The sequence below is a fragment of the Python bivittatus genome, unplaced genomic scaffold, assembly GCF_059951505.1.
Source record: "Python bivittatus isolate LINGU-HERP-01145 unplaced genomic scaffold, Pbiv_v1 ctg000980_np1212, whole genome shotgun sequence".
NCBI lineage: Eukaryota > Metazoa > Chordata > Lepidosauria > Squamata > Pythonidae > Python > Python bivittatus.
The window spans coordinates 43,607,942-43,623,415 of NW_028277125.1; the positions used below are offsets into that span (position 1 = coordinate 43,607,942).

The window sequence follows — 15,474 nt, forward strand, 5'->3', positions numbered from 1 at the left end:
CAAGCGGGGAAAAAAATTGCATTGCTGAGAGAGAACCAATACTCCAGTTCTGTCTGCCTAATCAGGTCATCTTCTGCCTGGTTGCAAGCAAAGGCTTGCAAGATTTTGATTTGATGTTAATATGCGTACGCCATTTTCCTGCCACTTAGTTAAGTTCACCCTAAGGGCTTTCTTTTTCCCTCGAAAACAGCCTCCCCCAAGGGAGCTGTGCCCTGGCTGGAAAATCTAGGAGCTGAGTGGGGCGTGGGGGAAAGAGAAGGCCCCCGGGTCAAAGAAGACCTCCTGTGCGTGGGAATGTAAGCTGCCTTTGAGAATACGCTTCCTTCGTCACTTCACATCTCCGGAGCGCGAAAGGTGATATGAGGTCGCCTGTCTTGGAAAGAGACTCGTCCATTATCAATCCATGATTATTGCTGTTTAATGCCAGGAAGAGGTGAGAGGAGTTTCTGGTATTTTCTGCATCAGGTACCAAAATGATTTGGTGGACCTGGTCTGAGTCTCGAGCTGGAAAGCGGCTCTGCTTTAGGCTACGTTACAAATTGCTTTCGGCCTGTTCTGCCCGGGACAGCGCGTTGTCGGTGTGGCAAAGTGACTCGGAAGGATTTGCGCGGCGAGTCTTCCTCCTACTGACTTGCGCATTCGGGACGGTTCCCGGGATACTCCCCCGCCCTCCTCTTCGCCTCCTCCCCGCCTTTATAAAAGCTCGCAGGACCGCCCCGCCCCTATTTCTTCTCCCGAAAGTGCGACCCGAAATGCAAAGTCCAGCGTAAAATGGCAGGCGGGCACTGTTGCTGGCTGGGCCCGGCTGGCGTTCGCCGGATTTTGGCGGGCTGCAGGGCAAACCATTCGCGGCCTGGAGCCTCCTTGAAGCGGGAGTACGATGCTGTCGTGATCGGGGCAGGTGAGTGTCAGAGGCATGAAGCCCATTTGACACATCCGGGAGCGAAGGGGGCTGCCCATGGCCAGATACGGAGATGGCCCACTGCCCAGGGAGAATGCCTTGGCTTGGAGTCAATATCTGTCTGTCTTGCAGGGCGTTGCAGTTTTTAGTCTAGAAACTATTGGCAGTGCAGTCCCGTGCCCGTTTAAAAAGCAACGCTTCCTGGAGGCATCCTTGATGCCTGCTGTCCCAGCAGTTTTCTTGGCAACAGTATGAAAATTAGTTTGCCAGTGCTGCCTTCTAGATTGTTTTTTGACTTTCCAGATATTTTCTGGTAGAGTCCCATCCAAGTGCTGCTACTTGCCAAGACTGCACGTTTACCTGGAGTTCTGTGTTGCCCTTTAGGTGTAGCATCTGAGCAAGTAAGCAGAGTCACATTTGGTCATCCCAAAGGTCTGGACTAGACTGGAATGTCAAAAAAGCCACCCCATTGTAGTTGCTTAGAAAACTCTATGGAAGGATTAATGCAGTCATAAAAAAATCAAGCACAGTTTGGAGACTTACTTTAATTCTGTGCCAGACATATACAGGGATGGGCAACCTGTGATCGTGTAGATACTGCAGAACTATAATTCCCAGCATCTTCATCACTGACCATGCTAGCTGGGGCCGACTAGGCGTTGCGATCCACTTGCAGGCAGAGCCGCTGCTGATTTTAGATGCTTTAGTATCACCTGTTCTTAACTGTACTATAAATTATGTTTTGCCTTTTCAAATGAATGTTTTCCCTTGAGGACCCTTTCAGGGTTGAGAACAGTGACAGAAAATGCTTGTATAAATAAATAAAATATGTGCACCTACATAAGAAGAAGCAAATGATGACAAGTAGCTTCTCGTTCTGTGATATCTTTACAGGACACAACGGACTAGTGGCTGTAAGTACTGAGGGTTCTGGAAGGAGGCAGCACCTCACATCTGACAACTTCTGGAACAGATCCCTAGTGCCTTATACTTTGGGGGAATCTGTTCTTCACGGGGGATACCTGGTCTTGCAGTTATGAGGTTCTGCAACAGGGGTTCTTGGAAAGCAGCAGGTGGGACTATTCAGGACCACGTTAACACCCACTACATCCCCAGGCTGCCTATCTGCAAAAAGGAGGGCTGAAAACAGTAGTGCTGGAGAGAAGGTACATTGTGGGAGGCGCTGCAGTCACTGAAGAAATTATCCCAGGTAAGAGTTAAACTTATCCAATACTTCCCTTTCCCAAATATAACTTCTGCTCCTTGGTGCACCTGACCTCCACTATTCTGCAGGCTTTCACTTCTCCAGAGCCTCTTACCTGCTCAGTCTGCTGAGACCCCAGATTTACGCTGAACTGGAGCTGAAGGTATGGATGGTGCTTTGGAAAGCACTGCTGGTTGGTTCCTGTTTGCTGTCATTTTTCCAATTTTGCTTGTCATTTTTTTCCTGAAACCTGTTATATCCTGATCCCATGTGCCTCTCCTCTTCTGATTATCCAGTGTTACCCATGCAATGGGGACCCGCATGTATCCCTTCCTTCCCCGTGCCTTTTAAAAAAATTAATATTCAGCTTCAAGCCAGAAAGTCAAACACAGTGACCTATTTGATTAAGACCTCAATCATCAAAGAGGCAAATTCTTGAAATCAGAAACTAGCAGATTAGGCTTAAAAAAGGGAGCCTCTTCATGTTGAAGAGTTTAGTTGGAATTAAGTCCCACTATTTAATGGAGTTTACTCCACATATAAGCATTTTTAAGATTGCAGCCTAAATTAGCTGGTGGCAGTTTACACAATTGTTAGTGGTATAAAGATATCATTCTTCTTTTGCATGCTAGGAAAGGGTCATTCCGGGACTATTGTGTAATACACAGTTTTGGCACAGTTGCCATATGTCTGAGCACTATACACAAATCTCCCTATTGCATTCACGCGATAGTTCTGTCTTGCAGAAACACGGCTTAAAAGTGCTGCTGCGTGACCCATATTCCTTCACTCCAGTGCTGGAGGACTGTCGGGGTGGGAAAGCTCCCTGCTCACTGTTGCTGGGGAACAGCATGGCTGAGACACAGAACCAGATTGCCCAGTTCTCCCTAAAGGATGCCCAGGTATTTGGGGAGGACTGCTCTTGGAGGCAGAGGGGTAAGGAGCAGCAGCACGTATCACAGTCATACGATATGAGAAATTAGGCCTAAACATTTGTGAGTGCTTGGAGTGTCGATCTGTAAGAAAAGGCTTATTCTAGAAATGAGCCTCAGCTGAGTAGTTTGCCTCTTCCTTTTCCTCTGCAGGCCTTTCCCAAGTATGAGATGTTCATGGGCCACTTGGTGGCAGCCATTGACCCTCTACTTGATATCTGCCCAATGGATGTAGCTGCACTCACTCAGGGCTCCTTGCATCAGCGATTCAGAGCCTTGAAGGGTTTGCAAGCCCTGTTCCGTGCAGGTGAGAGACAGGTGGCCCAGACCCTGCCATTTGGGATAGCACTGGCCTGAGGTCAGGATGAATACATACCCAGATCTCTCTTCAGTGGCTGTTGTGTGGATTATGTAGGTGACTAGAATCTCACCCAATCACACAGATTTTGTACTTGTTAACATTCCCTCCTCTTACCTTGTTGTAAGAAAGAGTGAGTAACCTGAAGCCCAGGGCCACATGTAAACCCTAGATTTCCTTTTTGCAGCTCTTAGAGAATATTCTGACCATGGTCTCTAAAACCTGGCCCCACAGTTTCCTGCAATTCTGAGAGGGAAACACATGGAAACTAACATATGCCTTAAAATAAAGAAACCTCAATGTTCTCCCCCAAACCTAGCCTCACCCACATGTATGACCTTGGCTAGCCCAAAAATATTGTGTGATCTTTGGCCAATAAAAGGTTACTCACTCCTATCTTGGAGCAACAAAGCAACCATATAGCCCCTGGAAGCTACATCAGCTGATAAACTGAGGGCTGTTCTTGTTTGCCCACTTACATGCACTCGTACATGTGTGTGCTAATGCTGAAAGCCATGCTAGATTAGTTAAGATTACTTTGCATCTTTCCGAAGACTAGGATTGTTGAAAGCAACAACGTTGCTAAAAACAACATTTGCATGGATTGGGGAGAATTGGCATGAATATAGTCACCTCTGGGAGGCCTCATGAAGGCTTTTTGCCAAAGGTATGCTAACAAAAAATTGTGAACTTGAAAGTGCCCAAGCAGCGTGCATGGAATACCAGCTGTGTGTGAGCAACAGTGGAAGATGAGCAAAGAGAGAGGGGAGTTTTCCTGATGTGATCTTTTATTGGGGATCTTCTGCAGCTGTAAGTCTCTCTTTGGTCAGACAGTGTTGGGCTGGTTACCAGGAGTATTTTCCTTTTTTGTTCTGTATTTGAAAGGCATGAATCACCTTGTTTTCTTCTTGCCAGGATTTGCTTTGGGAAAACAACTTCCACAGTATTACGAGGTCCTCACAGCCCCCATTTCCAAGGTAAATGGCACTGGCCAACCTGATCAGGAAGCTTCCAGTGAAATAGGGTTTTTTTTGTTTGTGCAATCTCTTTAGTGTAGAACTGTGTTATCTACACAATTCAGCAGGTGCTCAATAATATATTTTGGATAACTTTAATTTGAACTATAAGAGGACCCTAGGATTAGCCTAGGGACCTATGGGTCTGAGGAAGGTGATGAGGACATGGAATGTATAGATTCCTTCAAGGGTTCCATACAGAGCCTGTTTCTGATACGTCTTCTTGCAGATTTTGGATTTCTGGTTTGAGTCAGAGCCCTTAAAAGCAACATTAGCCACTGATGCAGTGATTGGTGCCATGGCTGGTCCACACACACCAGGCAGTGGGTAATGATACTTTTGTTAATTCTTATTGCTGTTCTCCAACCTAACTCTGTCCTGTCTCTGCACTTACCATTTCTCATCCTTTCATGTTCATCCCCAGCCTTTATACTTTGTTGGCAATCAACAGCAATCAGGTCTACGTACCAGCATTGCTGGACACAAGCAAAAATGGTTAGTAAGTTATACCAAGCATCATAACATTTTATTTCTGTAATGCTTCTTCATTTTTATAAGTCCTTGGGGAGTGAAAGTGTTGTTATTGTAATACAAACAGTTATAAAGTCTAAACTGCATTTGAGGGAGAAGACTTGTATTTTTTTTTAAAGGTATACAAAAAGTCTGCGACAAACCCAAGCTGCTGGCCAGCATCGACATTAAAAATACTATTGTAGCCTACACAATATTATTTGGCTGCCCCTAATTTTTGGACTTTCCCATAGGTATGTTCTGCTGCACCATGTCATGGGTGAGCTAGAGGGGCACAAGGGTGCCTGGGGTTATGTGTCTGGTGGCATGGGGGCACTTTCCAGGGCCTTGGCTCGTGCTGCAACTACGCTTGGGGCTGAGATCTTCACTGATAAGGTGAGCAGATCTTTCAAGTCTTGATCTGAGTGCCAAAAAGGCCTCCAGGGAAGAGGACACTGACAAAGAACAACGGAACAAGCAAAGAGGCAGCAAATGCAATTGTTTACTGTTATGTGTGACACAGAGTTCTGTTTGAACCACAAGACTAAGTGCAATAATGTCTTGATCGTATTCAAACTGGTTTATTTATGGAGGGGAGAGACTGAAGTCAGGATCCTGTCTACCACCAGATTAAGTGGGCACATTTGTACTAATCATGTGAGAACCCATACTTTTTTGCTCATTATTTTGTTCTCCCCCTCAGGCAGTTGCCCAGATTCTCCTGAGTTCTGATAAGAAGGTTCAAGGAGTTTGCCTCCAGGATGGAACTGAAGTGAAGAGCCGCTTGGTGCTGTCCAATGCATCTCCACATCATACCTTCCTGGAGCTGACTCCACAAGTATGTTTGGCTTTCTTACCCTTATTTTTGTCTTCTCTTAAAAACCAGGATGCCTAGAACTTGCCCAGAATATTTGATTGGTCTGTTTACATTCTAGTTCTAGATAAGCAACATGCATCTCTTTCATCAAGGACCCAGGGACTGTAATTTGCGTAGAAGAGAACTGAACCGCTTATGGATTCTCAGGAGAATAAGATTGCTGAGAGTTCCTTCAAGCCATATAAGAGAAAGACTGGCAGCTAATGTTTGGAAAGAGGAAGGAGTCCCAAAGAGAGTCTGAGCCATGTGCTTCAAGTATAGCCTTCCCATCTTCCTGTTCCAGAATTCCTAGCTAATACCTGGCACATCTAAAGGGTCCCAGAAGAACCTTAGGGAAGGTTCTGCTAGTTCTACTGTTGTGTACTGATTAATACTTTTTTTTCCAGAACAGCGGATTCCTTTCATATTAAATATTACACTATGCTGAACCTCCAGTTCTGTCGTATTCCAGGGATGGATACTGACTAGGGGCACCATATTCTCTGGCATAAGGTCCTTATTTTCTGTCAATGAACTGCCCAACCTGGAGTATGGGTACCAAATGGGATCTCTTTTTAGTCTTTTAGCTCATTTAGATCTGAAATAATAGTGTAGGAAAACCTGTAAATCTGGAACCTTCTCCATACAAAGTATGTGATCTGGCACTGTGTCATGGCCCTTGGTCAGCTGCTCCTCTTAGTAAAGCCTAGCTTGGTCAATTAGGACAGTTGTTGTACTGTATCCATCCAAATCTGAATTCTTGGCAACTGCATACCCGAGGGGGGCGAGTGGCTGTGAGTGGCAATCATGTATGCATTCTTTACATAATATAAATATATGAAGAATGAGAAAAATGGGTTTGGGCAGTTAAACTCCAAACTATTTTCCAGTGTGCTGTTGAATCTGTGTTTCTTCTTTCTAGGAGCATCTGCCCTTGGAGTTCATACAGAGAATATCACAGTTTGACACACACTCTCCAGTCACCAAGATCAATGGTGAGGATTGTGAGGAAGTAAATAGGTGAGAAGCTTCCATGTAAAGCTCCTTAGTGGTACAATAATTTCCATGGTCCTATGCACAACAGGCAGAGCTGCCTCCCATTTCTAACCTATTGTCATTCAGAGGATCATAAAGAGTGTCTTTACAATGCTTCTAGCACTATCACTAATAACAATATGATGATACTGTAGCCCTGGTACTTTCTGGTGGCTTCCTGTCTGGTACTAATGTGATCCAACCCTGCTTAGGTTTTTGAGATCAGCCAAGGTGCTTCAAGGAATAAGATGTGTAAATTACAAAAATCTGTAACTGGGCAACATCTTTAATAGGGCCAACTGAAACATTACCAAATCATGAACAAACTTTTGATCTGTTCTTCAGACTGGATGGTACAAAAGGCATGTGGTGAAGAATAGGAAAAGAGAAAAAAAGATACTCCCCCTCCACCCATGCTTTGCATCGTTCAATCATACAAAGAGTTTTGAGGAACTTGAAATACTTTCTTCTCACTGCATCCTGTCAATGTATTTTTTTCCTGAATTATTTTTTGTCCTTCTAACTCAATTGCCCAGTAAATCAAAATGGGTGGGTAAAACCCCAAATAACTGGAAGTCTATTTTAATTTGCCCCCCAACTTTGATAGGCTGGTGATTTAAAGAACAAAGCTGACAAAGTGGGAACCAGTTGTTCTCAGGCTAGACAGAACAGTTTTGTAAACACTGAACAGATATCCCCCAATCTCAAGGCAGAGGAGAAAGCAGCCAAATTTCTGTTGACTTGAAAAGGTAGGACCAAAAGGCCTAGAATTAACACCCTGAAGCAGTAGTTATATAGGCCTTGATTTCTATGTTCTGCAGTAGGCAGGTGTTCTGCATAAGTATGACTTCTGTTTTATCTGCAATAAAGTGATTTATCTAGCCATGTCCTGTCTGTGAACTTCTGTTGTGAGCAAATTCCTGAATGCTGTGTTAAGTATCTGGAGAACTGAGATTTGTTGTACTGCCTGGCATTGTTTATAATACCAACTTTTACTGTCCATGTCCCCAGTGGCTGTGGATCGGTTGCCCAGTTTTCTGGCAGTCTCAAACACTACCAATAGTGATCCCTTGCCTCACCATCAATGCTCCATCCATCTCAATTGTGAAAACATCCATACCTTGCACCAGGCCTTTGAGGATGCTTGCAATGGGAGGCCCTCTAGAAGGTATGAACACCAATGCTAAGTGACTTCAATAGAGTTGGGGATGGAGTACCACCCACCAAACCTGGATACTTCCAGATATGTTAGATTCCAGTTCTTATAATTCCCAGTCAACATGGCAAGAACTGATGGTTGAGAATTATGGATACTGAAGTCCTAATGGCTTTGAGGAAGGCAGCTTTATAATCTACCTTGTCCTAACCAAGGAGTGAGGGTAACAGCTACCAAAGAGAATGAAGCCAACTTAATTCTGATATACAGGATTCTTATTTAATGCGTATCTAAAATGGCTGTGGGTGGACCTGCTCCCTGTTATCCTGTTAAGTAGTCTTCCTAGTGCTCAACCTGGCAGTGTCCTGCAGTTAAACTTCCAGATATCCTACACTTGAGAGCACAGAACTCCAAACTGCTAACACAAATTTCACCACTCCAGAGTTCCTAATCTAAAGCTCTTATCATGATTTGATCCTGGTCTAATGAGTTAAGGCCCATTTTCTAGCAAAACAAACAGATATTGTTAAGTTCTTCTCTGGTATAGTTATATGACTGTGAATTTCCTACATAAGCATGCATCTACACAGTTTCATTAGCTATTTTAGACACTGGAGCATTTGTCAGGCTTTTGTCCCTGCTATGAATGTGGTGCAGAAACTCTAATTTAGATGCACGTTCTGCATTGCTGGTTTGATCTTCCACTGCCATCTCTCTGCAACAACAAAGAGCTTTGCTGGTGTTTACTGCTTTCCCCATCTCTGTATTATCATTTATTCAACAGTTTTAAGTGCACAATACAAATTAAAATCCAGAATTGTAATTCACCCTGGCACTCAATCTGTTACAATGTGCTTTGTGTAGAAAGGAAATTAACAGCCCAATTATATGCTTGTTTACTCACTAGAATTAAGTTCACTGAATTCACTGAGGCCTACTCCCAAGTAAATTGTATGTAGAATTGCATTGTTAGGTTATAGAATACTATTTCAGTATCATAATATAAAACTGGAACACTAAGCCTTATGCCTGAAGTCACATACACTCCAAAATAGGATTACATCTCTTATCTATAATGACAATTGCCTTTTCAAATTTGTATTTTCTTGGTTTTATGAGAATAGCAAGTGGGGCCTGGGATCAACAAAATCTGGGTGGTGCTCCTGACCAGTCTTTCCTGTTTAATCTGTCATCTGTCCAATTTCCTTCTAGTTTCCCCTTCTAGTAATTGATCAGTACACCATGCCCAGTGCCCCCTCCCCCAGTTCTCTTTCATAATTTTTTTTGTTTCTACAAACCAAATGAACTGCTACTTCCCTTCTATATATGAGTGTTGCCATGCAAACTAACAAGCTGGGAATTGAATTTGCTACTAGTATTTGCCAGGAATGGATGATTTTTTACTCTTCCTATGTTGCTGAATTTCAATTCCCAGCAACCCTGACCAGCCTGGTTAAGTTGACATTCTTCAAGAACTGGGGTGCCATTTCTTGTTCACCCCTGCGTTTGTGTGCATTGTTTTCATCAAGGGTTTGCAAAGTCAGTACCTAATCTGAAACAAGTAGAACTTTGTCCTAACATGTTATCCTTCAGCAGGCCTTAGGTCTTCTCAAAAGATTTGTTTCAAGGCTTGGCCTATCTTCTTGGCTTGGTGCCAAGTACCTCACTTGGTTTCCTTTTGTTATAAGATGCTGGCAGGACTGCATTACAGTAGATCCAGCATGTTAGTGTAAAACCGAGGTGTGATCTTAGAAGCCACACTTTCAGCCGGTGACTCGGGCATAAGAGTTACAGCGTGCCTTCTTTCTTGTTGTTTAGGCCCATGATTGAAATGTGCATTCCATCGGTCTTGGATCCTACCCTGGCTCCCTCAGGCTGCCATGTGATTTCACTTTTTACCCAATACACCCCCTATTTGCTTGATGAAGGAAAGCAGTGGGATCATCATGACCGTGAGGACTATACCAATCGAGGTACAGCCAACTGGTAAATCCTGGCAAGGAGTCATCTTAGTATAAAGGGCAAATCCTGCATTTATCTAAGGAATATCTTCCATTTGCAAGAACGCCTCCCCCTTCGTACTCATGCAAACCTTGCTACTGTATTCTTGACAAAATGTCAGTTCCCTTACTCATTTAGAAGGATTTCTTGCTCTCAGTTGCTATCTTTTGTATGCAGAAATAACCTCTGAGAACAGCCATGTGCATTTCTGTGATGAACAGGGAAATTCTTGGAATGAACAGGAGCCTAGCAGCAACTAAAGAATGATTTAATCACAGAGCATTCATAGCTTTGTGTACTTGAGGGTTTACATTCCAGTCTGTCTAAAGGTAATGTTGGGGGGCAGCCTAGATAAATGATGATTGATTTGCCTTGAACCAAGAGGCAAGTCTCATTTTATCCTATTCAACCAATTACAAGACTGCCTTGTATCAGACCCTGGATCCAACTATTCAAGTGTCTTCAACAGTAACTGGGAGGAGCATTCCAAGATTAAAGATAGAGGTTTTCCAGCTCAACCTGGACATGCCGTAGATTAATGCTGAGATGTTCTATTCTACTTCTGACTTATGGTCCCCTACCAGATATCTTCTCTCTCTGTAGTATTTGACAGTGTTGAAGCCTATGCACCTGGGTTCAAGGCATCCATCATTGGCATAGATGTTTTAACACCTCCAGACCTTGAACAGATCTTTGGCCTACCTGGTGGGGTATGTATTTACTGAGAATCACTCCCCAAAGACCCCACCAATTTAGGAGACCATATAACATTCATTCATTCATTCATTCATTCATTCATTCATTCATTCATTCATTCAAATGTATATGGCCTCACAAAACAATTGACTCTGGGCAGCGTACAACAAAGCTAAAAAAACAATTAATAAATAACATTATTATTATTACATTACAAACTATAAAACACAGCTAAAAAGAATTAATGGGCGAAGGGATGTTAATACTCCATTATTACTAATAATAACAGAGCCACCTCACTAGTTCAGTTCCTTGGGGTCCCCAGGCCTGCTGGCACAACCAGATCTTGAGGGATCTTTGGAAAGTCAAAAGCAACAGTGCCAGCCTCACCTTTCACAACACAGGCGCCACAGCTGAGAAGGCCTGCTGCCTAGGGCCTGCCAAATGTAGCTCCCTAAATGATGGAACCCATAGCATGCCCTCTCTACTAGATCTGGTGGGACAGATCCTTACACAGTAGCCTTGCCAAAAAAAACCCCACCCTCTGAAGGCTGACAAGTCACCATAAGGGAACTTTTTGAGCCTTCCTGCATCTGACAGTAAAATCGTCTTGGAAATCTATCCTATGTGCTATTCTTGAAACTTGAATGCCACAGGATAGCCATTCCCTGAGTCAAATCATCCAGTGTATATAGATTGACTCTTTATGCTGGGAAGTGGACAAGCAGCCCTGTCTCTTCAGCAATTTCTCACCTGACACTCCTCTGGCTTTCAGAATATATTCCATGGGGCCATGTCTTTGGATCAGTTATATTTTGCCCGACCAGTGCCATCTTACTCCAGCTACCAGTCTCCAGTCCAAGGCCTATACCTCTGTGGCAGTGGTGCTCATCCTGGTATGTCTGGGAGGGATAGTGTGAGTGGTGTATGCAAGGCTGCAATAAAAAAGGACATAAAGGTGTTCCCCCATGGTCTCATTATGGGAAGCTTGATTCTTGCCCCACTTCTGCAATGTAGTCCTAGAAGGGACTGCTAGTTGGGCTGAGAGAACTGGGGGTCATTCGTTCAGGCCTGCCTGTCAATCACAAATATTTCCAAGAGTGCTGCCATTTTACTTTCTGTTGCAGTCAAGCCTCCTCCTTCTTCCTTCAATGCCTCAATTTTCTTCCCAGGAGGAGGTGTAATGGGAGCAGTGGGACGCAATGCTGCTGGAGTAGCCTTGGAGGATTTCAAGAACCTGTGAACCTATAGGATGATTTACTGCTTTGGCTCAAAAAGAGAGAAACCTGGGCACTCTGCAATCTGCAATCCAAGCCTTTGAAATGAACTCCCTTGTGTAGGATTTGAAGGCCTGTTCTTATAGCCCCTTCTCATATTTTTTCATCACAAATTACTCAGTACACCACTACGATGTATTTCTCCTGGAGTGCATGGTCACCAAGCAAGTAAATAGCCACTGCTGTTTCAAGTGGGACACAAATATGTCATGAACACAATAACCGAGCTTTCCTGGCAATTCCGTTTCTGCTTTATAATCAACTAATATGCTTCTCATGTAGTATCATTTAACCAGGAGTTTATCCCTGCCTCTTGTTCCACAACTTGCTCTTCTTCGGACCACTGGAGGGGTGCATGTCTCTTTCTCTGATAGTTAGAGGGACGCTTAGAGTCACGAGTGAAGGAGAGTTCATGGGGCAGCTTTCCCTCCAACTGAATAAGACAACTGTACCGAGGTCTGTTGAGTTCAGATTTTCTTGGACGACCCTTCAGCATCTTCTTTTCTTCCAAAACCCCCAGCTGTGCTATTTATCTTGCACTATGGGGTGTCTTGCCTTTTGCTTCTTGACCTGTGAAAATACGGGCATTCTGAAGTGCTGCTCCTGAGAAACAGCTTATCGTGTCGATGATGAGTCATGCTTTCCAGAAGATCAAAACCAAGGCCAAGTTGTTATGAAATCACCTTAGCAGAGGGTTAAGGAGAGTCTGCTGCCATTCATGTCATCTAACCTTGTGCTCCCCATCCAAAGCCAGATATGCCTGACTGAGCCGGAGTCCAAAAGAGCCATATTTCTCACTAGCAAAAAGCAGCTGCTTGCAAACACCTCTCTGCAATCTGACTGCAAATCCAGGCAGGGAATGGCCAGAAGCCAGCTGCCCTCGCTGATCTGGCCTTGGTTGGATTTTATGTACAGGCTAATCTCAGTCACAAAGCAGTGGAGCCAGAATACTTGGCTGCTATCCCGTTCCATTCCATTGAAATCAGTGAGAATAAATCAGTTTAAATCTAATATTCCACCTCAATTTATACATGGATTGCAACCAGTGTGTTGACACAATAAGGAATATCAGTAACTTCCCTCCCTGTGTATGATGGATTAATTTCGTATGAAGAACTGATTATAAAATCATTGCCAACTAGGAAATATATATCCAGAGATTAATAAAGGGTTTGAAAAACACCTCCCTTCCCCCAGTCTTCCTCTGTAATATTTCTCTTGTTTCGTGAGGGTATGTTCGTCACTGCCTGCTGGATTCAAGGCAAGCGCAGACAATGCTTCTTGTGCGGTCTGTGGGTGAGATTGCCAGTGGTCTCACGGTGCTCTTTCTCAACTGCAGCGTATGAGCAACAACCATTCATTTCAATGTGACTTCCTGAGGAACTGGCACAAACCTCCATTGAAATAAATGGAGGTTGTATGCAGCCGTAGCTGGCGGGCTTTTCCAAGGAGAAGGAAATTGTCTAGGGCTGACAAGATGGTTTGTTATGTAAAGCCACATAATTTCTGAGGTACATGAGACATCATACAAAATGATGAAGTATCAGTTTTATTCTTCTGAAGCAGGAAGCATGCTATATAAGATAATGAATAGAGCCTTCTACTTCTCAAACACTGTCAACCTCAAATATCCTGTCTCAGTTGTAACACAGCCCAGGACAGCCACTCCCACTGCATCACCACTGCTGGTTCACCTCGGGAGTGTTTCCTCAGTCTCTCCCCCTGCCCCAGTGCATTGCAGTAGCTGCACTTATAGGAGTAAGTGCAGGAACAATCAACTTTTCTTGATGGGTCATAGTAACTTAAGTATATAAATGTTCATTTGTATGAAAATTGTGAAGGGCCCCATTATATATCACATCCCATGGGAATCATTCTTGTGTGGTATCTGGTCAAGAATGAGCGCTTTAGCAGAGGAACTTTTCTGAACTGAATTGAACACAGAACAGCACAGTGGAAGGGATCAAAAGCTGGGTTTCACCTTTCTACTAAGCCATGATTAGTTTAACCATAGTTAATTGAATAAACTGAAAGTGGACGGTTTCCCACAACTTCTAAGGCACAACTTATAGACCACGGTCATTCAATCTAGAAGCTCATCACTGCTTCTGTACTGCATTATAACCTGGCAGGCCACAGAGTCTGTGCAACTTGTTGGCTAGACCAACAATTGCCACTAGGGGGAAGCATTACTGCTTGAATTTAGGGGGTTTAAAAGAGCAAGTGCAGAGTAGCCCTACTGTAATGCAGTCCCTTAGCTTTAGTAATGCAGCTGTATTTCTCATTTTTTGGTATCATGTTGACTTTTTGCACAACTGTTTTGGTGTCACTGGCAATACCTGGCAAGTGCTGCACCCACAGCATCCAGCTTGTAACATGGTGACTAATAATGATTGATAATATGGGACCCGGCCTAGCTGTAAGACATGGGCCATCCACCATCACCTCTTTCCTATAAACAGAAAATGCTAATAGTGGAAGCATTAGTGATGGATAATAATAGTGGGTGCTGATGTCCCAAGGAAAAGGCAAAATCCAGTTTTCAGTAGATTTCCCAGGAAATAGGTGCTTACACAGAATGCCATGAGTTGACTAACCATGATTTAGTGGCTACATAATTGGGTAGTTTTACAGAGTATGTTAAAACACGAGTCATGATTTATAAAGCACAACAATCAAGCAATTTTAGACTCTTATTCACTTGAGAAGCCTCCAGATCCCGGGCATCAGGGCAGCTTGTATGCCTCTTTTCTTCATGGAAATTCAACAACTGAATAATCAAGATGGGCATCCCCTCCCCAGACAACATTGTGCATCTTCACATATAAAATGCTTTGGCTGTTCATGCCTGCTAACAGCGCTTTTTTCCTGCTTGGGTTTCTGCGTCTCCCTGCTTCTCCACTTACCCTGAAATATCTAATCCTTTACGTATTTGATTTGGCGTTAAGTGTAGTCCTTGTGGAATGCCATCGCTCGCTTCCCTGTGCTTAGTAAGTGACTGGCTCAGCCCAGTTGCCCATGCCCTCTGGGGTCATGAGAGCACTGTTAATGAAATGTTTTTGAGTTCTCTAAATATATCTTGCCTTCTCTTCCTTCTGCCTACAATGTCTGCCCATGAAGATGCAAATCTTAACATGTTACTAAGGGAACATAGACCAGGTTCAAGTGTCGTCCTCCACCCCTTCTGGCAGTAACTCTCCAGGGTTTCTGGCAGAGAACATCATTTTCATCACCTTTTACCTGATCTCTTTATGATAGAGATGCCAAGAGCTGAATCTAGAACATTCCACATCTACTTTACTTTTGAGCTAAGATCCTTCTGTATGCTCTTGCCATAAAGCATCACTGGCATTAGAGAGGACTAGAACAGGCCTGTGCAAGTCAGCTTCATCAGGACATGGAGACAGCCCTATTCGCTTTATTAAGGTGCTTCATTTTGCCCTACCTGCCATAGGCATCTGGGGATGAGGAGAGATGATGTAATTACATAAACAATGCAACTTTCTATTTGCATCAGGCATCCTGATGCAAA

At 43.7% G+C, this 15,474-nt stretch overlaps 1 protein-coding gene across 3 annotated transcripts; it reads left to right on the top strand.

Annotated features, from left to right (window-relative positions):
* Positions 1–709: 709 nt before the first annotated feature.
* On the top strand, positions 710–15,034 carry PYROXD2 (pyridine nucleotide-disulphide oxidoreductase domain 2). 3 transcript variants are annotated; one of them, XM_007419911.4, is made up of 16 exons: positions 710–901; positions 1,796–1,815; positions 2,018–2,111; positions 2,195–2,268; positions 2,852–3,007; positions 3,191–3,344; positions 4,311–4,372; positions 4,641–4,738; positions 5,176–5,317; positions 5,625–5,759; positions 6,700–6,772; positions 7,824–7,980; positions 9,787–9,941; positions 10,573–10,679; positions 11,441–11,561; positions 11,838–15,034. In XM_007419911.4, exons 1-16 carry the CDS (start codon positions 772–774, stop codon positions 11,906–11,908), a joined length of 1,749 nt encoding a protein of 582 aa, XP_007419973.1. In that variant the 5' UTR covers positions 710–771; the 3' UTR covers positions 11,909–15,034. The 3 variants fall into 3 exon arrangements, with proteins under 3 accessions (XP_007419973.1, XP_025025250.1, XP_025025223.1); XM_025169455.2 differs by lacking the exon at positions 2,852–3,007 and having other exon boundaries at positions 711–901; XM_025169482.2 differs by lacking the exons at positions 11,441–11,561; positions 11,838–15,034 and having other exon boundaries at positions 9,787–9,954.
* The last annotated feature ends 440 nt before the right edge of the window (positions 15,035–15,474 follow it).